A 24,094-nucleotide genomic window follows, 5' to 3' on the forward strand; every position below is an offset into this window, starting at 1 on the left:
AGCCTGGGATTTACCTCGTCGTTTCCACGGTGGGCGTTATGGTGGGCGTTGCAGAATTTTAATGGGCCCATAAATCTGTATTATGATTATACGTTCAAAAAATTAGGCCTGTCAATTTTACCTAATTATTTATTTAAAATTTTATATAATAATTAGTATAATTTTTATTTAAGTAAGAATTTAATAAAACTACTGAATTCAGCAAAATATGCGTTAATGTGTTTTTCACCCAATTACCAGATTATTTGCATATAAAAAAGTACCTTTATAATTAAGTTTCAATTTTTATATGTTAAAATAAGTTTTAAAAATATCAATTCTGACATATTATTGGTTTACAAAGAAGACATTTAGTTTTCCAACTCATTGAGTCTACTCGCAATTCAGACGACGGATCTTAAACTGGACAAGTCGAGTTGTAGGAAGGGACTCCATTCTTCTATTTTGGCCAATCCTGATCCAATTCAGTCAATCTAACTCAGATTTTCATGTATCCCTTCCACCAGGATTTGATATTTCTATGGACCATTCGTTGCTTAGCTTTTAAACTAATAATCATAACAAAACAATAAAAAGGAAGCATTTTCTTATTCATCGAAAACATGCATTACCCAACTTGTCATTTCACTGATAAGGACATTCAGTGCTCAAAGTCATCACATGTGAAGATCTTTTCATATAAAGAATTCGCTTCCCGAATTGGACAGGCTCACTTTAGCACATATTACAACAATTTGTTTATGTACTAGTATGAAAATACGAGGCTGGCAATTCTGCTGATTCCTCCTCTCTTTCACACAACTGCATTGCACGACCAAAACTTGCCATCTTCTCTGACAAATTCCTTAGGTTCTCATGCCTATTGGCAAGTTCCATTAGAACCTTAATCCTCTTAAAAGATGCAATACTTGGCCTCTGCCCCTTCTCAACCATCTCCAGAAAACATCTCTCCGCATCATCCAACTTACCCATATCACAAAGCAGATCGAGCAAAAGATCTGATACCAGTGTGTAGGAACCAAAACCCTTCTCTACCATATCTCTCCACAACACAAGAGCCATTTCTACCTTCTCATGCTTGCGGAACAATTTTATAAGGAACATACAAGATTGAGTATTTGCCAAACAATCAGCAATCATCATCCTTTGGTACAGACTCCACGCACTTTTCAAATCATTTGCCCAATAATAATACCTATAGAATAAGTTATATGTCGTTGGGTTTGGGTTCAATCCTTTAGAGACCATCTCATCCATCAAATCATATGCATCTCTGAGCCTCTTTGCTATACAGAAATTCCTTATTGCAGCATTGTAAGCAGGAACATCTGGGAAGCAACTATGTTCCTTCATCTCTTTAAGAACATCTTTTGCCTTATCTGGCTGGCCGACCAATCCCAGTCCGCCAATAATACTTGTATATGTGAAGATGTCGGGATAAATCTCTTCTTCTCTCATCTTCTCAACCAACTCAAAGGCCTTCTTTACTTCTCGGTTCTTACAGTAGACATCAACCAAACAGTTATAGGAAACTAAGTCAGGCTTAATACCTAAAGTCAGCATTTCACTAATAAAAGTTTCTGCTTCTTCTGAAGATTTCCATCCTGACAACAGTATATTAAAAGTTTGTATACTTGGTTTAAATTCTCGTTTCAGACGATGATACACATTTCTAGCATCAGTCATGCTTTTCTCTTGACATAGAGTTCTGAAAAGTGCGTTGTAGCAATCAGTATCCAACACAGAAACATATTTTCGGAACTTGCGGAAGCTTTCAACAGTCATGCGAACTGAGCATACTTTGGCAACTCTTCCAAGGACAACCATAAGTGTGCGTGCAGTAATCAAAGATGGATCCTTTCTGCGCATGTCAGCTAAAACCTCCCACACCTTATCAAACTGCCGGCTTCTTCCAAGAATGTAAAGCATGGTATCACATGAAAAGGAAGTATGGAAAAAGCCTCTTCTTTTACTTGTATAGTCAAAGAATTCCAGAGCTTGCAAGGGATTTCCATGGCTGAATCTGACTCTTTTTAAAACTCTGTCAATCATGTCATTTGACAAAAATATCCCACTTTCTTTAAGGGACTCCTTAACATTGTGCTTGTCAGAGGACTTGCTGACTATTCGAAAGATGGTCTCAACATCATCTTCAGCTGATTTTTCAGAAGAAATAGACCTCATTAACCACTTACATGATATTGCTGAGATGCAGGGAGTGTACCTTTGGGGAGATATGAACATGGATAAATTTGAATACATTTTTATAACCCTCATTTGTGTAGCTGGGATATTTTTGTATTTCCCTCTTCCTTGGTTCAGTTGGCTGATCCATTACATGGCAATGATCTACAGACTTTCATCAAGAACTTTAGAAACAGTTGCTTGAAGAGAATTGAATTCTTCAGAGAAAACCAGCTACTGAAAAGATGTCAATAAGGAGTTGCCAAAATTAAGATAGCAGTCCTGCAAAAGTGAGATCCACACAACAGAAGAAATAAGTCAGGGACCTGGCCACGGTTGGGAGGAGCACAGGCAGCCAAACATGTCAGTGTGATTGATGCTTTTGAAATTAATGATGAGCATGGTTGAAAACATGCACACACTTGGGATTTTTTTTTCTTTTTCATTCCCTTCATTTCAATAGCTTATATACTTTATAAGAAGTAGCAGAAGAAAGGTTATCTCATACGGATTCAGAACCAATACAACAGCTTCTAAATATTTTGTTTTTCTTCCAACAGCTGTTTCAAAAGCTTGAAAACTAGAGCAGCATTCCACCAGAGTCTTGTGGGTAAATAGCAGCAGTTTGATGGCTTGTTTTCTGGGGGGTCACTAGAAAAGGCTGTGGCAGTTTTCCATTTGGTTTATTTCACCCCAAAGACCCACACAGAAAAGAGAACCAACCGTAGTTTATCTTTCTCTCTTATCAAAAACACTTAAACAACTCAAACCCAGATAAAACTAACTCCACAAAATTTTTTTGATTAACTTAAGCTAATATTTAAATTCCTCATCAACTGTGTATGACCAAATCAGATTCATTTGAATGAGTTAATGATGAACCAATCAAGTACTAAAAGTTTCATAAAGGTTTGATTACCTCTGACCCTAGATATCTTCAAACAAGGAAGTCCCACTCACTTAAAATAAATAAATTGGAAAAAAAAAAACTGGATAGTTAAACTGAAACTAGAACTCATTGCACACAGACAGGCATCTGACTGGGTTTCTCTAATGCAACAAGTTGGTAATGCCCTCAAGCTCAAACACAGGATATCCACTTTCCACTGTGACTTTACAGAGTTAGGTCTCCCAGATTCTTACTGTTCAGATACACCTGAAATAAAATTTTCAACTTGCAAATCTATGTTTAGCATTAACAGCTAGAATAGTGAAGCTCCCATGTCTTAGTTAAAAAATGGTATCTTTTCCAAGAGCTGGCTCACCTTTAGTTCTGATACACATAAGAAGAGCCCTTCCAACACATCCAAACGCCAAGGCAAGGAGAACATACGAAAACAAACATCGAAAAAATTGTAGGTTTGGAATATCCAGAATTTTCTCAAAACAACAAAAGAACATTTTTTTTTTTTTTTTTTTGCTTCCGGATATCAGCCTGAGCAAGCATTGCGCATTATCATCTATTTCAATCCAGCCCTCCCCGAAGCAACAATTACAGCGTCAAAAGACATCAAAGTCGAACTCACTTCTAAATCCCTAAACGTCCTACAAACAAACAGAAAGAAGGTTAAAGAAAACGAGGAAGAAATGAAAGCCCACCTTTTATAAGAGATAAGCAATGAGAAGTTTCTCAATCGCGGCTGCAGTGATTGCTCTTTCATGAAAGGTGTTCGGCAGTGACGGCACCGCAACAGCTGTAGTGCGAGAAGCACACGGTAGGCAACTTGGAACCGAGTGAACTCAGCGCAGAGTCGAAGCCTAGTGAATACTGCCTACTGAAAGAGGAAAAGCCAACCCGGCCCTAAACTAATACCCAGCCCATCAACCCGGTCAGCACCCCTTGAACCAAACTCCTTCTCGGGTCCTACCGGAAGCCAACGAACCAGTGGAGGCCATTGCCTACTCTCTAAGTTCATCGGTTCTAAAGGAATTCACTTTCCATTTGTTGAAAATCCAATAATTGAATATTTGAATAATTAATGTAATGTATTTTGTAAACCTTTAAACAAAAATAAAAATAAAAATAAAGGAAAAATAGATATTCCAAGAATCTTGGAAATGTATAAAATTGTTCTAAGCTGCATAAATTATTACGTTCTTGGGGAAGGATAGTAGGAGCAGGTGGGGAGCTTCTTCATCATCCTTGGACAGAATTCCAAGATAGCATTACAGGACCAAATTGACACGAGAGGTGATCCATGCCTTTTGGTCTAGTCGAATTTTCAATAAATATTTAACCGAAAGCCCATACGATTCATTGAAATTGTGCCTCCTTTAAAACTACTCAAATGGACCTGAAGAAATCTGCTGGATATATGCAATCTCTTTAGCTTCTTTTCTTTCTTATATCAACATCCTTCTCGCCTCTTCATTTTGACAACAACTACCGTATTCTTTAATGTGCAAATCCTGGAGAGGCAGGAAGACGGATATGTACAAGAAAAATAAACCAGGAAATAGTTCACTCAAAAAAACTGTACAGAAACAAGAAAAGGTATTCTACATCAACTAGCAAGCAGAAAATTGACAAGACTCACTTCATATATTTACTGGTTTAACATCACTTTGCCCAAATGGGGTGCCACAACCAGGGCACTTACGATGGCGAATCTCCAAATTCCTCTGTATACATGGATTGCAGAAAAGATGGTAGCACTTTGTTATCACAACCTGCAAAATTGATGGAAAGTTAAAAAGTCATGATCAGAAACAGCACTTCCAGTAACACCTTTTATGTTTCAACTCAAATATGCTACTTGACTTCACATGAGACTACTGGACCAAAATTGAGATCCTGAGCTGTACAACCAGAACTAGACAATCTTCTCTTTGTCATGGGAAAAGGCCAATGCACAAACTACATCTAATTAATTCATTCAGCTGACTAGGTTGAAGCAAATAGTCATGGATTGCTCATTCCAGCAGTCAAAGAGCACGGTTTGCTTATCAATGATACCGGCTGCTGCATCCAGCATATTGAATCGATTTACCTTCGGTTATGGCCAGTATAGACTATTATGGCAAATATTATTACACCTCATAGTAGAAAATAGATCTTCTGGAATCAGCTAAGGCACTCATTACCAAAAAGTATAATGTCTATTTGTACCAACCCGAAAATTTGATATTCTATTTTCTTAAAATCAGAATATGGACCACAGTTCTCCATGATAACTACTAATGCAAAGCAAGAGATCTAACGTATTTTAGTTTTTCTTTAATCTGAAGGTCCAAAGAGTAGTTACTATTCAATTTAGTCTACATAAGTACCGGAGGAAAATTGTCACAAGGAATTAGTTAAAATAGGATCTCCATGACAAGTATTACATATTGCTGAAGTCAAATGAGAAAAGGTGATATGAGACTAAGGGAAAAGGGACTTCACTAGGCCCAAAAACCTGAAGAGACAAAGGGAAAGGGGGCTTCACTCGGCGAAAAGACCTGAATCTATATCATACCAGATAGTACACATGGCCCAATTGCCAGTCTAGGATGGGTAAAGCATCTAATTTCAATTCCTTGCTGAAAATAACAATTTGTAACCTTTGAACCTAATTTATCACAGAATAAGCAATTCAAAATAAATCAGTGTCTGTTAAAACATACAAACTCAAGAATAGCTACCTCTTTTGGTCGGTCAAAACACACACCACACTTGAGAATAGCTTTACACTCCTTGATCTCATCCTGGAGCTTTTGTATCACAGCCTCCCTTCTCTCAGGACTCATCTCAGCAACTTGACTGTTCAATTCCTCCAGCTCCTCATCTAGCTTTTTTTTCTCACATCTGATTCATCATTATATGATCAGAAACTCCGCAAAGAGAATCAAAAGGAAACAGGCAGAAATGACAACAGTAAAGTCATAAACAAGCCGAAACAATGAAAAGTCACAACTTAAACATACTTAGGCATGGGAAGAGATCCAAAAGATGTCAGTATGTAAGAGTCAACCAAATGAAGGATAGGGAATCTTGAGGCAAAAGCATTTAGTCAAAAATAAATTCAACTAACAGTCAAACAATTAAGAGACATTGCACCTCTCAATCTCCAAGTCCTTTTGGAGATCATGTATCTTCCGCTGGTTCTGCTCATATTCTTTTTCACAAGAGTCAACTGCATATTTGAGCCACTTCAACTCTTTCTCGGCTTCTGCCAACTCCAACTTTGCAGCCTCCACATTCATCGCAACCTTTCTGTTTTCCATGGAAGTTTTTCCAGCTTGAGTGAATAATGCCTTCATCTGTAAATAAATGAAGTCATCACTATCAAAAGAAAGAAAAGCATCAAATTGGTTACCAGAATGTTACATGAATGTTGGTGTAAGGAATCACCTGCTCTTCACCACGGGCAACCTTTAGTTTGAAGAAATCTAAAGACGAATTAACTTGCTGCAGTTGCTTGCTAAGAGCCTCTTTCTCAGAGAAGAGACTACTCTGGGCTTGTTTTGCCTTAACACTTTCTGAGACCAGCTGCAATGTGTTCCACAAGTCATTAACTAGGCCAAGTTAACTCAGCAAATCAGATGAAAGCTTGCCACAGAAAACCAATCCAGGTCCTATTTTTGCTCTATTCTTAAGCAAAATGACATACTATTGCCGAATACTTTTGCTTTTTACCCAAAATTGCTGCTTCTCTTAGTATCCATGGAAAAGAGACAAAAATAGTAATTGAGCGGGTTCCACTTGTTTGAATATTCAGTACCTCTTTGATTGTTTCGGACCGAATTACAAGTAAACCAAAAGAGGATATAAAGAAGAATGGTAAAGGTCATTGAAAAACAGTTTCAACTGCAAACCTATAGAAAAGTCTGGCATAGGTTAAAGAAGCCAAACTAATTTTATTTTTTATGACAATAGAACCAAACTTCTGACAGACCTTAATGTTGTAATCATCCCTTTCCGTGACTTGCTGCAGTAAATGCTGGTTCTGGGTCTGCATATCTTCATATGCTTGACCAATTGTCTGTCAGGACAAACGAAAAAATGTTTACATAACCGATCATGGAGCACATTGACTATATAAAAGGACTGAAGGATCAAGTAGACCTCAATCTCGGTAATATAAGTTTCTGCTTCTTCATCTTTTATTTTAATGGCTTCAGTCAGTTCCATCACATTCCTGCAATGCAAATGCCAAAAGAAAAAGGAAATTACGGATGGTACCCAGCCTTCTGAAGGGATTACCTGAACTAAGATTAACACCAGCTAAGCAAGTAGCATAGAATTAAGTTGCTAGATGCAAACAGATTAACCAAGATTTATTTTTTATTTTTTCTGAACTAGGTCTTCATAGATCTATTTGTTATAGTTGAAATAGCAGAAACCATCATGTTGGAAACTAAAACCCATAAATCAAGTACTCTTAGCAAAATGGACATGGAGAGCTGCCTAAAAAAAGCAAGCACCATGATGAAGGGTAGTCCGTATGAAATATTGTCTCCCTTGAGTCAGTTGGCAACCTTTGAATGTCCCCCCTAGGGAGCTTCTCACATATGAAAGCAATAATCAAGAACTGGACAGCTTTCCAAAATAAACTCAGGTATCATCTGAGAAAGAGTTCCCTGGTTAGTTTCAGGTCAGATCTGTGGATTGGGAAAACTCCTTTTCCAACTTCCCACAGGCTAGCCAGGAATCCAGAAGTCTCAGTAAAAAGTTCAAGAAGGGTGCCAGATAGAATTTCAACTTCAGGAGGAATTTGAAGGATGGCAAAGTATGTACATAACAGGACCTCTAGCTACTTCTTATGAGCTCCTTCATCAGCAATCAGGGAGATGATATGCGAATCTGGAGCTCCACAACCTCCGGCCCATTGTCAGTAGCATCATATTACAAGCTCATCAAATATTTCTCTCCACCAGATGTCACAATAGAGGCAAGTTATGCTAGGATTGGGACCTAGAATGCCTTCCACTATATATGAACTGCTCATGGAAAGGCCCTTACCTCTGATGAACTGAGCAGAAGGGGTCAGCCAATCCTTAATAGCTAACATAAACTCTGCAGAGATTGATGGAAAGTGGAAACACCCAATCATGTTCTTCTTCACTGTGCCTTCAGCTCTTCAGTATGGGGAGCAATTCTCAGCATGTTTGATATTCTCATTTGCACCTTCTCGAGTTTACAAGACAATGTCACACTTGTTCTCTTCCCAGGTATCGGAAAAATCTATGGATGGTAGCTATGGCAGCAGTCCTTGTAATCATTGGCTTGAGAGACGGAAGAATCTTCAATATTCAGCTAGTTCACTGGGATATGTTACAGAATAAACTCTCATTTCATCCTTCTCTGGGCCAGTATACTTCAGAAAATGCCCCCTTTTCCCACTTACATCGTTTGAAGGCATGGGAAAACTGTCATCCAATTCACAGATCATAACTCCCCTACCAGCACTCCAAGGTAGCCTCCATCAGATGGCAGGCAAAATTAAATTTTGATAGCTCCTCAGTCAGCAGCCCAGATCCTGCAGGCATTGGTGGGACCATCAGAGTCCAGAATGGTGCTGTCCTCTTGCTTGTCTCTGGCCCAGCAGAGGAGTGTGACACAAACTGAAGCAGAATCCTGATCTCCCTTTGGGTGTAAAACTATTTACACAAAGATTCAGATACCCTATAGTGAATGAAGGATATTCAGCCAATATAATCTCACAGATGGCTAAGAAATCAGATCCTCCTTGCAAGCCAGGCTACTGATTTGAAAAAATTTCAGCTATCAGTTCCAATGGTAGATAGATTGGAAAGACACTGATAATGGATCTATCTGATCAACTAGCCTAAGAAGAGGTAACCTTACAACTCTAGCTATTGGGAATTCTGGCCAATGTAGACTTCGGGATGGAACATAACCTTCCCTTATGCATTTCTATTCTTTCTAGTAATAAAAGTAAATCACCATTTCCAAAAAATGAAAAGAAATAAGTATTAAAAAAGAGTATGCATTTCAAAAAGAAATAGACACCAAAACCTCTCGCAAGCATCCAACTTTGCCCTTAAATCAGCAATTTCAGCTTCAGCAGCAGAAAGTCTTTCCTGGCAAGCTGCTTCTGCCTCTGTGGCAGCTTTAACACGCAACTCTAGACTGTGTTCGTTAAGTGCAGATGTCAAGACCTCAGCTTGGGCTAAAGCTCTACGTTCTGATTCTTTGATTTCCATCATATCCCTAAAAAGATCATGAATCAATAGAAAGACAACAGCATTTAAGAAGCAAATCTATGTCCAACTGAAATAAAAAAATACACAGATAATAAGTCCCACGAAAATAGGTATATTTTTTTAAAATGAAAGTTAGGTACTTGATTATAAAGACTGAACAAAAAACTAGAATACACCAGCAAGGAAAAAAATTACAAATCTTATAGGAATTTTTTTTTTTTTTTGAGAAGTAAGTGTGAATGTATTACTGAAGAAAAAGAATCTTATAGGAATTCATCACCCAAAAAAAAGAAATTTAGTCAAGAAATTTTTTTCTTACACACACACTGGATATCACAGAGAGAATCTACAAGAAGCACAACTGTTTTAGGGGCTTATGCTAGCTGGGCAGCTACATTTCCTGCAGTTTGAGACATTAATGTGATCCTCAAACATCTGTTCTTGATTCTTACACCAATTCTAGCAATAAAAAATGTTGGCACTTGATCTTTGTATGTTAAAGATCTCCTCTTGATGATGGAAAACCACTATCTTAAGGGATCAGGTGACCATCAGTTTTCTTCTTTTTATGCGTTCCTTATTAAGGATAACTCTAGCAGGTTTTCATGCTATCTCCTTTGGGTAATTCTAGCACCTCCTAATATCAGTCACTTTCTATCGCAAGTGGTAAAGAGGAATTTTATCAACTGAGAAATTAAACAAAAGAGAGCAGATAATTTTTATTTTTTATTTAGAATTTAGGGAGAAATTTTGAAAAAAACTGGGGTAGCAAACTATTCACCAGCTTCCACTCCTATCTTTTTTAGTCAATTCATTAGTTAGCCTGGCCATTTCTGGAATGAGAGAAATTGTAAAATGTCTTCCAAAGGAGGAATCATAAAAAATATCAAACTGAACACTCTGTAGTCAGTACCTTATATAGCTGGATGTTTAGAGGATTTTAGCATCATGTGACTACTAAGAAGAAATCTTACCCCCAGTCTCCTCCTCCAAGGATATCACAACCTTAATTTTCATGGAAGTTACTGAAGTAATAAAAGTCCTACTGGTGGCGAGGTGTTTAGTTATAGTGCTAGAATAATCAAAATTGAATATTCTTTTCCTTTTGGATAAATTCACTCTAGAAGGCAGACATGTAGACACTCCTTCAAGGTCTGAGGTGAGAAAATTTCTATGGTCTTGTCCCCCCCTCAAAAAAAAAAAAAAAAAAAAAAAAAAATCATTCCTATTTGCTGATGATGGAGAGTGACTTAATGGTAGCTATCAGCTGGTTCACTGATCTTCAACCACCTCCTTGGAGATACATAAATATTTTGATGAGATTTTTGGATTTCTAACCAGGCATTTCAATCTCGCAGATGAACACTCCTGACAAAACTAATAACCTAGCCAACTGGTTGGCTTTGGGTTGGAGTATCTCCACAATATCTTGTTTTTGTTCAAAATTGGACAACTAAGATGATAGTTGTTTTCCTCTGAATCAGCACTAAGTTCATTGGATGTGTTTGTTATCATTTTTTACTCTTTTTTCTTATTTGTGGTCCCTCGTACTCTTTTATGTACTAGTTTTCCAGAATGAGATTCATTTCATAACGATTTAGGCAAACACCTAAAAAATAGAACAAATTTAAAGTATCATAAAAAGATGTTAACCACCACCATCTTAGAAGTACAGCAGAATTCTTTTCCAGTTTTACTGCTTCATTAGTTGGAGTATCTGCCACTGAGGTAGCAGATCATGGATTACAGGACTAATAGGAATTATCTCCAATGAATCAAAACTTTCTTCAAAGCTGCAGGCTAACCTCGGTAGCCCCAAGTGACGGGATCAAACACACGAATTCACATAGTAAGAATTTCCTTCCACCAATGGTGGGGAAGAGAAAGCCTTCACATGACCTTTTTTTTTTTTTTAAAATGCCTTTACATAATCTTAAAACGGTTACCATAGACACAACCTCTGCTTGAGTTTATCTAATGATCCAAGTGTCCAGAATAACATAGTGAGACATCCTCACTAATCTTGAAAGTTCCTCCACTTCCAAAGGCACCTATAACAGTTAAGACAGTTAAGAACTTATTTTGTGGTCCAATTGTGACCAAATTGTTTTTTACTCGGCATTATTTTTTTCAAATGTTTTTTTCTTTACTTCGCATTCCAAATTGAGAACATAAAAACAGAAATTAAAACTGCTAGAAAAAATCAGATGTGAATGAATGAATATTGCTGGCTACTCTATGCAGGAAGGTTTATATGAAAAAATCCACAAGAAGGGAAGAAAAATAACATTCAGTTTCAGATAATCAACTTGAACTTCAAGATTGCATCATTATACAGATAAAACAAATTTATACCTATTGTCAAAGCATTGCTGGCCATACATATCCAAGAAGATCTGCAGCTCCTGTTTCTCCTTTTGTAACTTCTCAATCTGGAATAACAACGATAATAAACTAATTGCGAAAATGAATAGTAAAATAAATATTTTGGAGAATGTGAGAAAATTTTATTAAAGAGAAAGCAAGATAAAAGGAGAAGAATAAATAATTGAGACAAGGAAATAAAAGAATACAAGAGGCTCTTTTGAGACCAGGTATCCCTAATAACAAGAAACTTCCTTTCCACACCCTCACTAGCAAGAGGATCTGCATGAGAGTTTTCATTTTTTGTAGTAACTTTTTTTTACAGAGGCGAGAAAAGGAATCCTTTGAAGAAACTCCAGGTGGAGCAAGGAGTACAAGAGGTGGACAGGAACTATACAAAAACAAAAGGCTAAAAGTGGTCAAAGGGGAAAAGAAGTTCCCACAGCTGCCGGGGACCCCTTCCCTGGCTAAAAAGTTGGCTAAACTGTCACTTCTAAGAGTATGCTGCCAAGCAACATTCAAATTTGTACGAAGGTCTTCAATTTCATACAAAATTACTAGGAAGTGACTGAAAAGGTCTTTTTTCCTGCTTGCCCAACTAATGACGACTGCAGAGAGGGCTCAAGAATCTTCCCGTAAATAATGGGTGGGCTTAGACTAGAGCTCTGGTTGCATCATCATGACCAAAGGGAGCAAAATGGATAAAAAGGATTTCATTTGCTGAGTCTTGAACCATGCCACCCCCTCCAGCCGGACCCAGGTTGCCCCATGAGTTGACATCAAAGTTGAGCTTTTGCCACCCCCTTTGTGAAGAAAATCAAGCAACTAAGGTAGGAATGATGGAATATAAGGAATTTATGATACTATTCCTGTTTCTTCTAATTAAGGACCTGCACAGTAGGACGTGTTTTGAAGTTTCCTTGCCGAAAACAGGATAGAGAGTGTTGTAGCTTCCACAATGCTCTTGACATTCATTTGCTTACCTTCCAAAGTTTGATGGGTTTTTTTTTCCATATGTTCCAAACAATTGCAGCAAGGGTTATCATCCAGAAGTTTTTCCCAACTACCCCCTAAGTCGAAAAAGGATTTAAGATGGGAGGGAAACACGGTTGAAGGTCAAACTTGAGGAGGAAGGAGCTTTGTAGCTGTCCTAAGACCGGGTAGTGAAGCAAGAGGTGATCCGTAGTCTTAGGCTGGCCACCACAGAGCTTGCAAGTTTGGTTTTCAACGTTGTTTCCCCTTCTATGCATTTGGTCCATTGTGAGGATTCTTATCTTCAGCTATGCACCAAAGAAAGTGATTGGCACTAGGGGGAGCTGGTATATTCCAGATTAGTGCCTCAGGGGCCCTTTGCTTAAGGTCATAGCTGCTGAGCAATGAGTATTGAGAGGTAACAGTGTACGATTCCGAGACGTCACACCTCGAGACCATAATGTCCCCTCCCAAACCTCTTATGCATACGCTTCTAGGAGTGACAATAGATTCATGGCTTCAAGTATTTCATTGGCCCTTGGTACCCTAAAGTTCAAATCTCAAATTTGAGCATAGTTTGAGTTGTAGAATGAATTTTCAACTGATATGCTTTGACCTCTAGCAAGCCTAAAGATTGGTGGAATGCAACTAGAAGACTCCACTCCCCCACCCATGTATCCAGCCAGAAAGAGGTGAGGTCCTTGTGTTAGAGGTGAATGAAGAAACCACTATCAAACCAGGGAAGAAGTTGTCAGATTGTTTCCAAAAGCTGGAGGTGGGGCACAAAAGGGGGAACAAGAGACACTCTACCTAGAGGTACTTCCTTACAATGATTTCTCTTCACATGCAGCTTTTATCATTTCCAAATTTCCAGAGCCACTTTGACAAAAGTGTGGAGTCATAAGCGTTATGTTTTTTATGCCTACTCCACTGACGCTTTTGGGTTTACAAACTTCCTCCCAATTGACCAAGTGGTACTAGAAATCAGAGGTGTCCTACCAAAGGAATCTCCTCTAGGTGGCTTCAATCCCGTTTACCGCCAAGACAGGGGCAGTGGAGAAAGGAGAGAAAGCAGTTGGGCAAGGCCACCAAAGTGGATTTAATAAGGGTGGCTTGCCCAGCAAGTGAGAGGAGATTACCATGCCAATTCACTAAACACTCAAAGATTGGGATCCAAAGGGCTTTCATTGGCCTTCTGATAAATAGCAGGAGACCAAGGTCAGGGAGGGCACCCATTTTATACCCAAGAACATCTCTGATCATTTTTTGTAGTAATGGTTCTGAACCTTTGATTTTATATTTACTTTCTTCAAAAGCTTTTACTCATCGGTTTTATGGGTTTCAATTCCTCAACTCAATGAACCCGAAAGATTGTGTTTTTCTACTTCTCTAGTCACTCTGAAGACCTTTGTGATGGGTAAAAGACCTAATCCAGAAGCTGTCTAAACATTGGAATTGAATTACAAGGTGTTTTCTGGTATTAAGTACTTGAAATTTGTGTTTACACAAACTCACTGCAGTTCGTTTTATTTATTACATCAACTGCTCTTTTATCTGAAGTTTCTAATATTCATAACTCAACAGTAACAAGTAAATTCCTCATAAAGCTGCTAGCTAAGCAGTTCGTTTTATAATATTTTAATTATTCTTTTTGTTTGTCAACCCCCTCCCCCCCCCCCCCCCCCCCCCAAAAAAAAATAAAAAAAAATGGCTTTCTTGCTCTTGGTTGTTTTCTCTCTCTTGCTTTTTTTAAAAGTTCTTCAACTCCCCAAAAAAATGTAACAAATAAAAGCTAAATATAGATGCTTTACTTATAGGCATACCATAGCTTTCAGGGATTTGATCTCAGCAGCTTGTTTAGAACATCCATCTGCGATGCTCAGGTGTTCATTCATCTAGCAGCAATTAAAGTTTATTAGTCCGCAAAATACAGGAGGTTTATGCAGTCAGACGCAAATGAAAAGATAAGTCAAAACCTTTTTACTAAGTTCAGCTCTCAGAGAATGAGCTTCATCACGCAAAGAGAGGGCTTCCAAGGCTCTCTCTTTGCACCGATTCAGTTGTATTTCCATCATTTCCATTTCCTTGGTCAAAGCAGATGCCATTACACGGAACTCTGCTTTAATGTCTTTCCTCCCTGAAATGAAAAACAATAATACTAACGGGAAATCTGAGTAACTCTGCAATCAAATACCAAAAGTAGTGATTTCAATTTTACCTACATCCTGTTCAGCTTCTTCCATTTTAAACTCAAGATCATTTTTCTCAGTCATACATTTCTGCAGTTGGATCTCTAGATCACGTATCTTTGCCTCAGACTCAGTAAGCGAACTCTTTGTAGCATCTGCAGACTCTGATTTTAAGCTCAATTCCTTCTCCCTTCGTAGGAAATAAATCTTCTCACCCTAAAAGTTGAAAATTACCATTGTGAATAAAGTACTGGAAGGGCATTAAAAGACAGAAAAGAAAAAGGAAAGAGAAAAACATGGAACCTGCAATGAATCTGTTAATCCTTTGTATCTCTCCAGCTCGGAGTTCAAATGTTGCAGATGATCACTTAGTAAGGTGTAAGATTTGGAAGAAGTCACATGTTTCACATCCTCAAGTTCATTCTAGAAGAATTACGAGATGCATTCTAATTCAGAACAAGTTTACAAGATTACACATAATTACAATTTTAAAGGAAAGTGCAAGTAATCAAATTGGATCCTTGACCAACCTGAAGAGATTGCAACTGTTTCGATAGTCCTAGATTCTCCTGCTGTGCCTCCTGAAGTTCTGAATTACGAGCTTCTTCCAATAACTTCAAGATTTAATTCAGGACAAATCAATCAATATGCAACAAAATTTCCATTAGATGGCTGGAGAGAGAGAGAGAGAGAGAGAGAGACCTTTGCCTCCTCAATAGAATCCTTCAGCTTGCGCAACCCCAATGCCCTGTCTGCAGTCTTTTCCAGCACACAGATCCCCTCCTTCTGTACAGTTAAATTAACCAACTTTCGTCGACTTTCCTCCAATTCTGCCATGCTTTCCTCTAGCTCACCTAAAAATACAGCAGATAGATAATAGGCAGATGGATCGTAAGTATAGACAATAGATGGTCAAACATATGGGTCACAATGCATGAGGCACAAGAGAGAAAGATAGAGAGTGAGAGAGAGACCTGCAAGACGTTTAATCTCAGACTGATCTGATGAATTGCTTTCTATATACAATTGCATCTCCTCAGTGTACATTTTGTGCTTTAAGTGCAGAGTGTCAATTACTTTATGCAGATTCTTTGCCTCCTCTTTCAACATATCACTAATCTTACGCAACTGGATTATGGCATCTGAAGAAACCCACTAAGAAAAACAAATCAGTAAATGGAACCCATTTCCTACACAAATGACAGGACAAAGTTGATGTACATTTAAGTTACATAATAACTGGCTTCAGAACTTCCAACCTTCTCCAGATAGCTTTTCAGATAAACTGAGTGATAAGCTCTCAAATATAGCTCTTTGAGAACTAATAGTTACTTCAAGATATTTCATCAAATCCATCGTGGATGAATGCCGTGCCGCAAGGGTGTCTTCAACATACTTAACGGTTGCATTTGCCCCAGTTCTCTCAATGTGATTCTTCTCGAGAAGTCTACAGAGAAACGTCTCCTCTGGAGGGCACTGCACAGCTGACCCTGGAAAAGTACAAGAAACAATTCTTAATATGTTACGAGGTAGTTGTTATTTGCCATCATTAACTATATAATGGTGAATCGACAGAGGACTCACATGGTCAGGAATTTTTGGATGCAGTATTACTTCTGAAAGAGACAAAAGTGTTCTAACTAAAAAATACCCTTGCATTCTATTTTTTAAAGTAAATTTGCACTATGTTTAAAAAAAGTAGTTTTGCTATTTCAACAAAAAAAAAAGTAATTTTGCGGCGTAATGTCTGAGATCCCCAGGTAACAGATCTTAAAATATTTTATAAACAAAAAGGAGCATAAAATTTTTTTGTTCAGCCTCAGTGCCACCTTCAGTGCTCTCAGTATAGCTGTGTGTTGTTGCGTCTACAGCTCCACAACAAGAAGATGACAAGTATTTAGTCAGAAAAATCAAAACAGGCCTAGTAAACTCCTTCATTCTTGTAATATCTTTACTTGGTTCTATTAACAAGTAACTTATTTTTTGAAGAGAGTGGGGGTTAGAGGTGAACCTTCTCTCTTCAACCTGATCTACTGGTCTCTTTGACATGTCTGAAGTGGTTTTCCTTTTAAGTAGTCATGCATTTTAAATCAGGCATTTAGTCTTCAGAATTTTCCTAAATAGCAACTGTCAATTGGTAGCTATCTTATAATTAACCCAACTCTCTTGACAATCATTACTTCATTCTCACCTCTTCAAATTCAACAGTCACCCCCTCATTGGAAAACCACAACAAGCTTATGCCACTTTCATTTTTTAGAATGGTGATAGCTTTCATTAATTTGATGTTACAGCAATTCTTTTTTCAACTTGGTACTGTCAATCCAATTTCAGTCCTTAAGTTTCTACGTTGTGCTGACTTTGCAACTGAACCTGCTTCGTAATGCCACTTCCACCTCTAAAAGGACTCATCTAAGATTTTGCAACCAGCTTGCTTCTGACCAGCATAATTGTGAAAAGAATTTAACAACCAATGGGAAACAAGATTGTTGTGTTGATGCAGACACCAGCAGCAAAGACTCTCAAAGTTATTTGAAGAATTTAGAGTGCCTTACATGAATTAAAAAATTTTAAAAGTTGAAACTAAAAGAATTACATTAAGTAGAATTTCAAAATATCAGCAAGCCTTTTTCAGCTTAAATGTAGTTCAAAATTTTATTCCAAGAATATGCAACTAAAAAAGGAAGTTAAAAGAACCTTAAGGAGTATTTTGACAAGTAATTAGAAGGCAAATGAAAAGTATGGGAGGTGAAAATTTGGACAAATTTCTCCATTGTCCCATGACGTACAAAATTTGGGCTGCTTCATTGAGCAACTTTGGTCACCAATTTCATCTCCCCCTAACTTTACCCAATTTTCAGAGAAAAGGTAATATTCATAGCTGGCACCATGAGAATGAAGCTCTGGCTACCAAATGTGGCAACAATTTATTGGTGTATTGGAAAATAGAGAAATAGGAGATTTTTTATAGGTTTAGTACAACAGTTGGAAGCATCAATCAGAAAACTGCCCATCATATTCTATCCCGGGTAGTAAATGTCTTGAGAAAGCGCATCTCCCGGGCTCTGTTTCCCAAGGCTACCACCCTTCCACCAGATTGGTTCACTCAAGCTCAATTTCAATTGTAGATCCAGAGGTACGCCTAGCCACCCAAAGGAGTGGTATCATTTGTAACTCTGAAGGCTACACTTTTTGGTCTTTTCTATCCCATTTGATCATTACAATTCCAAAAAAGGTGGAATTGTTCTTTCATCTCCATCTTAACACTTTTCAAATTGTGTATAAAAAGGGTATTGCATCTAGATAGACTTTTAGTGACTTACTTGGCAAGCTAAAACTGTCTCTGGAATTAGGAGCCAGTTGTTTAGGCTTTAGTATAAAAAGAGAAAAAAATATCGCCAATTTAACTTTGCTAATCTAAAAAAAAAAAAGGTTTTTTTTCCCTGACCAGTCACCACACATAAAATTTTCTGTACACTTTTGACATCAACAATAACATGCAAACACACATTTTTTTACACTACTTGCTATCAAGATGAACACACAAAGACAAACTTTTTTTGACACTACTTGCTATCAACTAACACTAAATTTTTTTTCATCAACACAATCCCTAACACTGTTTTCATAAGATTCTACTTACCGAATGCTACACTACCCTTTTTGGGTATTATTTTCCTTTTTTTATTTGACAATGTATCATATTCATTATCAATACCAAATAATGAATGAAAAAGAATAGCCTAAGTGGTATAGTTCTGAAAAAAAACCTCTGGAGAAATCTACATGATTCAAAGCTTCCAACCCTCTTTCATAACCACCAGCTCGTACACCAAGGAGGATCAAATCATCGACCAACTACAATATCATGAAGGAATGAAACCAAAAGCCAAAACTAGATCAGGAAATTTGACCATAAAAAATAGAGTAAAGTTAATTGGAATCACTATAAAGATAAATAAGCAAAGGACTGACCTGATTCCAGAGACGGTTCACTGTGATCAAGGTCTCATCATAAGATATTTGTTTGCCTTTCAGTTCTTTGAACTTCCCCTCCAAGGTGTGTATTTCATTTTTTTGCACATCTAACTGCTGCACAAGCTTTTGATTCTGAAGCTGGAGAATAGCTGCATCAACCTGCTAATAGAAATTCAAAACACCTTAAGACATGGTTTGCAGGACCAGTGGTAAAAGACAACACTTCAAGAATGATTTAAGCAAAATGAAATCCAGCAAATAAAATACAAGTGTGTGTGTGTGTGTGTGTATATATATATATATACACATACATACACACACATGGACGGCTTTCTAAATATCCCTAATTCTCCAGCCATCGTCAGTTTTGGAATCAATCAGGAAACCGACACTAGTATCAGATTCTCCATCTCAAGGAACAAATCATATCGGTATACTGTTTCCATATCATAAACAAGTGTTGCAACAGAATACAAGAAACCCTCTTCACATCAACTAATAATATCGATGAAGCAAATTCTATTTCCCTTTAGTTTATTCGATTAACAGAGAGAGTAGAGCTCATAATGGTTTCTCGAAGAGCAACCGTATGCAGAAAGGGTTAGTTCAAATGGCCAATGGTCTCCAGGTTCCAGTTTAAAATAATAACCATGTAAGCCTGAACCACCTCAATAGAAGACATCGATATTCGACAAATGTGCAACGTACCAAAACCATATGAATGAACTAAGCTGGACTAAGAAATTCACCATAGTCGGTACCTTCCCAAATTCCCGAAACAGTTCATACATCACAATGATCAACAGAATTTAAAAAAAAAAAAAATTGCGGAGCTTCTTACAGTTTTGTTCTCCGGTGAAGACAGGGAACTCTTAGCCATGGCAGACGAAACTGAGTTGAAATGACGCTTCTTCTTTTCGGGTTCGTCTTCGTCTGCGTTACCCATCATGCCTTCGCCGCCAAGGCCACCATCAATGGCAGATATGGACCTCTGCCAAACCCTAGTCTACTTGAGCATAGCTCGAATTCAGATTTCTTGGTTTCTGCTTCTCTGTGTAAGAGAGATGCTCGGTCGAAGCCCTCTCCGCATGCTCGCTCGTGTGAGTGTGTTACAATTAGCGCCGGCGAAGGAAGAAAAATGTAGACAACGCAGCCAGGGGCGTAAGACGTGGGCCTGCCGTCATTTTTTAAATTGGGCTGCGGAGCCCAGAATTAACCCATATCTTAGCCCATTTTAGGCTTAACACTAATTATGAAACCAGGGTATCTTACCCCTAGAGTAATATTATTACACCAAAATTGAACCAACTAGCTTAAACCATGTTGAATTGGACCTTCTCCTGTCTGACTTCCATATTTTATTAATTTTAATTTAATTATCATGATTAATTAAATGACGGTTGTGGAAATGGATAAGATATGGCCCAAACCATGGGGGTCACATTTCTTTGTAACTTGGATGAAAAAAATAATAATTTAAAATATGATCCCCATGGTAGAGGGATATAATTTAATGAATTATTAATGTGTCCATGGATAGGTAAGTCAAGTCTAACCATGAAAAAATATTGGCAAATCTTAGTGCCTTGCACTTCTCTTCAGTTTTCACTTATTATAACCTATATGCCACATTGGTATCAAGCCTAGTATCTACCAAATTATATTTGGCCCCAGTTTGATAAAAAGAAATTATTAAAAAGAAGTAGATAATTCGACCGTTTATAATTTTAATATGCTTTGGACAACATGTTAAGAAAATGAAAGTAACCACCCTCTATGGTGGTGAGTGTGGATGCCAAAAAGCGAGGGAAAGGGTTACCCGATCCCCTCGATGCCTACCCCATATACGATAAGTGAGTTGGTTAGGTCAGGTTAGTCGACTCATCGACCAAACTTAATTTAACTAGTCAGAAAAAAAAAACGTGACAATTATTTTAAAAAATTTCAACATTCAACACAAAATGTGGTACCAAATGCCTACCCTAGTCTCCACCCCTTCATGTGGGATTGCCTCAATAGAGCTTCACAACATGACCAAACATCATGATTTGGTTGATTGAATATGCACTAATCAAAGAGATTAAAGTGATAATGAACATTTTATTTTCATGCTACAATCTCTCATGATTTGGTTGATTGAATAAGCATCATTTCTTTAAAACCCACTTTGCTAATAGTTTATATCTTTATGGGGACAATTTTAATCCTCTAGTCCCAAACTGTCTTCATCAAACCCAACCGGTCCAAGGTGTTTGGTAGCCTTTCATTTAAAAGGGTTTCTTAATGAATGCACTTTTAAATGGCCCAACTGCTTGATCATTTTGTTCAGTCTTTAATATAGGTTCGTTCACATGAGTGAGATTACTTTTATTGTCGTGTTAATTACAGATAGATAAAATAGATTGATTGCTGCATGGCCTTATGCCTGCTTTTTTCTAAAAAAAAATTAGGTCATGTTTATGCTTTTTATATTGGTAAACACCTTTTAAATTTAACCATGGCTATCTGACATAAACTCCTTTTAAAATTAATATCGTAAAAAAATTTGGGTCAAGTCTTCCGAGTCACGTTGAGTTACTTTTATAAACTAAGGGTTTGTTTTGAACCCATGAAAAATAAGAAAAAAAAAGAATTTAACCATTATTATTCTAAAAAATCATTACTGAAAATAAGATAATAATTAATATTTTTTATTAATTATTTTTGGAAATAATAATGATCAAATTCATATTTTTTTTATTTTCTATGGGTTCCAAACAGACTTTCTACCACTCGAACTAAACTAGGTTGACGGGGCGAGTCACTTATCACGTACAAGTCACCTCGTAAATTAAAAAAAAAATGTTTATGTTAATAAAAATAATTCCATATAGGTTAATATCACAAAAAAGTTATCTAATCATTAAAAAATATCTTTTATTGCCGGTAATCATTGGGATCGATGTGGAAAAAATTGAGATTAGTCATTTTAATATCTAGTTTTAATTTCAAATATCACACCCGACTTTAAAGAATATATTTGCCATGGACGTGATAACTTTAACACGAGCCCTCTTCACCAATATTTTAGTTTTTTTTCTGTCGCGGTTATATAAATCTCAATCAATCGTCCCAGAACACCAACGATCGAATTCAAAGCCGTCGGCTTCAATGTACTGTTGTAACCAACAGAACAGAGGAAGCTTTTAAGTTTAAACAAACAGAAGCATTAATGGAGGAAACAAGTATAAAAAATTGAGAAGCACCAATAGAATTAATCTGTAATATTTACAGCTTGGGACTTTCTATACATCCAGATCCAAACCACAATCAATAACATCGGAGACGCCAAGGAGACGACAACAATTACCAGTACCAGACACTTCTTCTTCCTTCACTTTGGATGGATGGAAATTAAACGGGAAAAGAAATGGAACAGGAGAATCAAAAGATCAGAAAGGGAGGGAACCTAATTAAACTGAATTTCCACCGAAGCAAAGTTACTACTCACACGTAATCTTTTCTGATTTGCAAATCTTTCACCTTTCCATGTCTCTGGATGTCAACACCTTCCCCATTTGGAGGAAACTCTTTGTTTCTTCACGCTGCTTTGTCTGCGACTCTACGTCATCGTCTTCTTCCTCTTTCTCTACCTTGTCTATGCTGCTGTATTCCGTAGCTTCGCCGTATAGATTCACCATAACCAGGAAAAAAGCTATGGCCAAGATTGCTATTCCGCCCATGAACCAACTGAACTGAAGGTTGACGAGCGATTTCGCCCTGCCGAGAGCCACCTCGCCCTCGCAGCGCACCACCTGGTGCCCCTCTTCCAAGTTCAATCGACACCCTTTGGGAATCAGTGAAGGCGTCCAGAGCATATAACCCATGACGATAAGCCAGACGCCCTGGAAGATAATGCTCACAGACCTGACGAAGCTGGTGAGGAAGCTCTTCTGGAGGCGGATTCCCATCAGAGTCGTTACCACAGAGACGAGAACCACGAGCTGGAGGAGTAAATGGTACTGTCCCTCAACACCCATGTGGTCAGCCGAGTGGAGGTGAAAGAGGAGAAGCTGCTGACCGAACGCCAGCGCCGCCAACAATTGCGTGAGCTCCTCGTGCGCCCGCGGCCGGAGACGATCGAACACAATCGCCAATGCGGCGTATGTCAAGAACGAGAAGGAAATGGAGGAGTGCTCGAAGTTGTGGAGATGGTTGGGGGGAATAGTCCCGTCAGGATCGAAAGGCTGGTGCTTCTCCGGCCCAATAAACAATTCCATAGAAATCGAGATCAAGCTCCCTATCATGATCAAATATAACTCCAGATAACGCGCAATCGAGGAAGGAAACCACGGAGACGAGACATAGGAGTTGGGACGGAGAGCATGGAGTTTGGTGTGGTTAAACAGGTGCCACAGCCCGATGAGTAGGAACCCAAAACCCGGAGCAACATGCCCTACAAGCGTCCCCATCCTTTTCTGGGTCTGTGTCCGTAACCGAGAGAGAGAGAGAGAGAGAGAGAACGAGAGAAAGAAAGAGAGGAGAGGGCGACGGGCGGGGAAGACCGAGAAGCTGGCGATGTTGTGGGCGGGGAGAGATTCCAAACGGCTTAAAAAGGAGGGCAGGCTATGAAGTCTAGAGGCTTCGAAGTGGACTTAATATTTTTGAAAGAGGTTTCTTGGAGAAGAAGGTTGACCCATGGATAAACAGATGAAGGTGCCGGAGGGAACCCTCCTCATTCTAGAAGCAGTGAAGGATAGACCAATTTATGAATTTACAGTTTTACCCTTCTATGGCATCCCAATGCTTTTTCCAGTCCCCATGTGAGACACCTTCTATTTTGTCTTCAAACAAGTTCACCACACTCACCAACCACAAGGTTTGGATTTGGTGCCAAGAGTGGCATAGGGTTCATACCAAAATCCAAGGAGTAACCAATCAGAACGAGTCTTGGTCGAGTCTTATATTATATGTAAGTACAAATTTGTAGTTCATCAAATGAGACATGTATGAGGTATAGTTTTCGTGAATAAATCATTTCACAGAGACTTTCTCTTTCATGTGTTCTACCAAATTTTTAGATACCACGTTCTCTTTGTTCAATGAATGATCTTTAAGAAGTCGGTCCCGTTTAACAATGAAACTAGTGAATATTACACTAAAAGGGAAAATGTGTCAGAGAAACCAAACTCGAATAGTTTTCGTTCCCCATCTCCGCCACCTTTGTAAGACATGAGCTAATTATCGAACTTGGTTTTCAAAATTTAGTTATAATTCAC

At 38.1% G+C, this 24,094-nt stretch overlaps 3 protein-coding genes across 6 annotated transcripts; all 3 read right to left on the minus strand.

Moving 5' to 3' along the window:
* Positions 1–644: 644 nt before the first annotated feature.
* On the minus strand, positions 645–2,277 carry LOC137956333 (putative pentatricopeptide repeat-containing protein At1g02420). Its single transcript, XM_068803788.1, has one exon. It carries the CDS (start codon positions 2,275–2,277, stop codon positions 739–741), a length of 1,539 nt encoding a protein of 512 aa, XP_068659889.1. The 3' UTR covers positions 645–738.
* A 107-nt stretch (positions 2,278–2,384) lies between these two features.
* LOC137956332 (E3 ubiquitin-protein ligase BRE1-like 2) lies at positions 2,385–19,921 on the minus strand. Of its 4 annotated transcripts, none has more exons than XM_068803785.1 (20): positions 19,678–19,921; positions 18,834–18,998; positions 18,629–18,716; positions 16,118–16,348; positions 15,833–16,000; positions 15,561–15,712; positions 15,389–15,472; positions 15,162–15,281; positions 14,888–15,074; positions 14,646–14,806; positions 14,493–14,564; positions 11,689–11,765; positions 9,146–9,340; positions 7,232–7,304; positions 7,062–7,148; positions 6,518–6,655; positions 6,224–6,426; positions 5,809–5,971; positions 4,722–4,854; positions 2,385–2,466 (listed from the first exon to the last, which is right to left on the minus strand). In XM_068803785.1, exons 1-19 carry the CDS (start codon positions 19,783–19,785, stop codon positions 4,723–4,725), a joined length of 2,604 nt encoding a protein of 867 aa, XP_068659886.1. In that variant the 5' UTR covers positions 19,786–19,921; the 3' UTR covers positions 2,385–2,466; position 4,722. The 4 variants fall into 4 exon arrangements, with proteins under 4 accessions (XP_068659886.1, XP_068659885.1, XP_068659887.1 ...); XM_068803784.1 differs by lacking the exon at positions 2,385–2,466 and adding an exon at positions 4,474–4,593; XM_068803786.1 differs by lacking the exon at positions 2,385–2,466 and having other exon boundaries at positions 4,474–4,854; positions 18,834–18,995.
* Positions 19,922–22,119: 2,198 nt separating this feature from the next.
* On the minus strand, positions 22,120–23,356 carry LOC137956334 (uncharacterized). Its single transcript, XM_068803790.1, has one exon. It carries the CDS (start codon positions 23,285–23,287, stop codon positions 22,355–22,357), a length of 933 nt encoding a protein of 310 aa, XP_068659891.1. The 5' UTR covers positions 23,288–23,356; the 3' UTR covers positions 22,120–22,354.
* Positions 23,357–24,094: the final 738 nt, after the last annotated feature.

This window comes from Aristolochia californica, unplaced genomic scaffold (assembly GCF_029961685.1).
Source record: "Aristolochia californica isolate CCGP_79_NKW_82.1479 unplaced genomic scaffold, dmAriCali1.0.hap1 SCAF_2, whole genome shotgun sequence".
Classification (NCBI taxonomy): Eukaryota; Viridiplantae; Streptophyta; class Magnoliopsida; order Piperales; family Aristolochiaceae; genus Aristolochia; species Aristolochia californica.

Bases quoted from the DNA above. Each gene is read 5' to 3' on its own strand.
- LOC137956333 (XM_068803788.1), bottom strand. From the start codon at position 2,277: ATGAGGGTTATAAAAATGTATTCAAATTTATCCATGTTCATATCTCCC.
- LOC137956332 (XM_068803785.1), bottom strand. From the start codon at position 19,785: ATGATGGGTAACGCAGACGAAGACGAACCCGAAAAGAAGAAGCGTCAT. The intron at 15,282-15,388 runs GTTGGTCAAGGA...TAATTCTTCTAG, and splicing joins AACAGTTGCAATCTCTTCAG to AATGAACTTGAGGATGTGAA. The intron at 14,565-14,645 runs GTTTTGACTTAT...AATTGCTGCTAG, and splicing joins GAGCTGAACTTAGTAAAAAG to ATGAATGAACACCTGAGCAT.
- LOC137956334 (XM_068803790.1), bottom strand. From the start codon at position 23,287: ATGGGGACGCTTGTAGGGCATGTTGCTCCGGGTTTTGGGTTCCTACTC.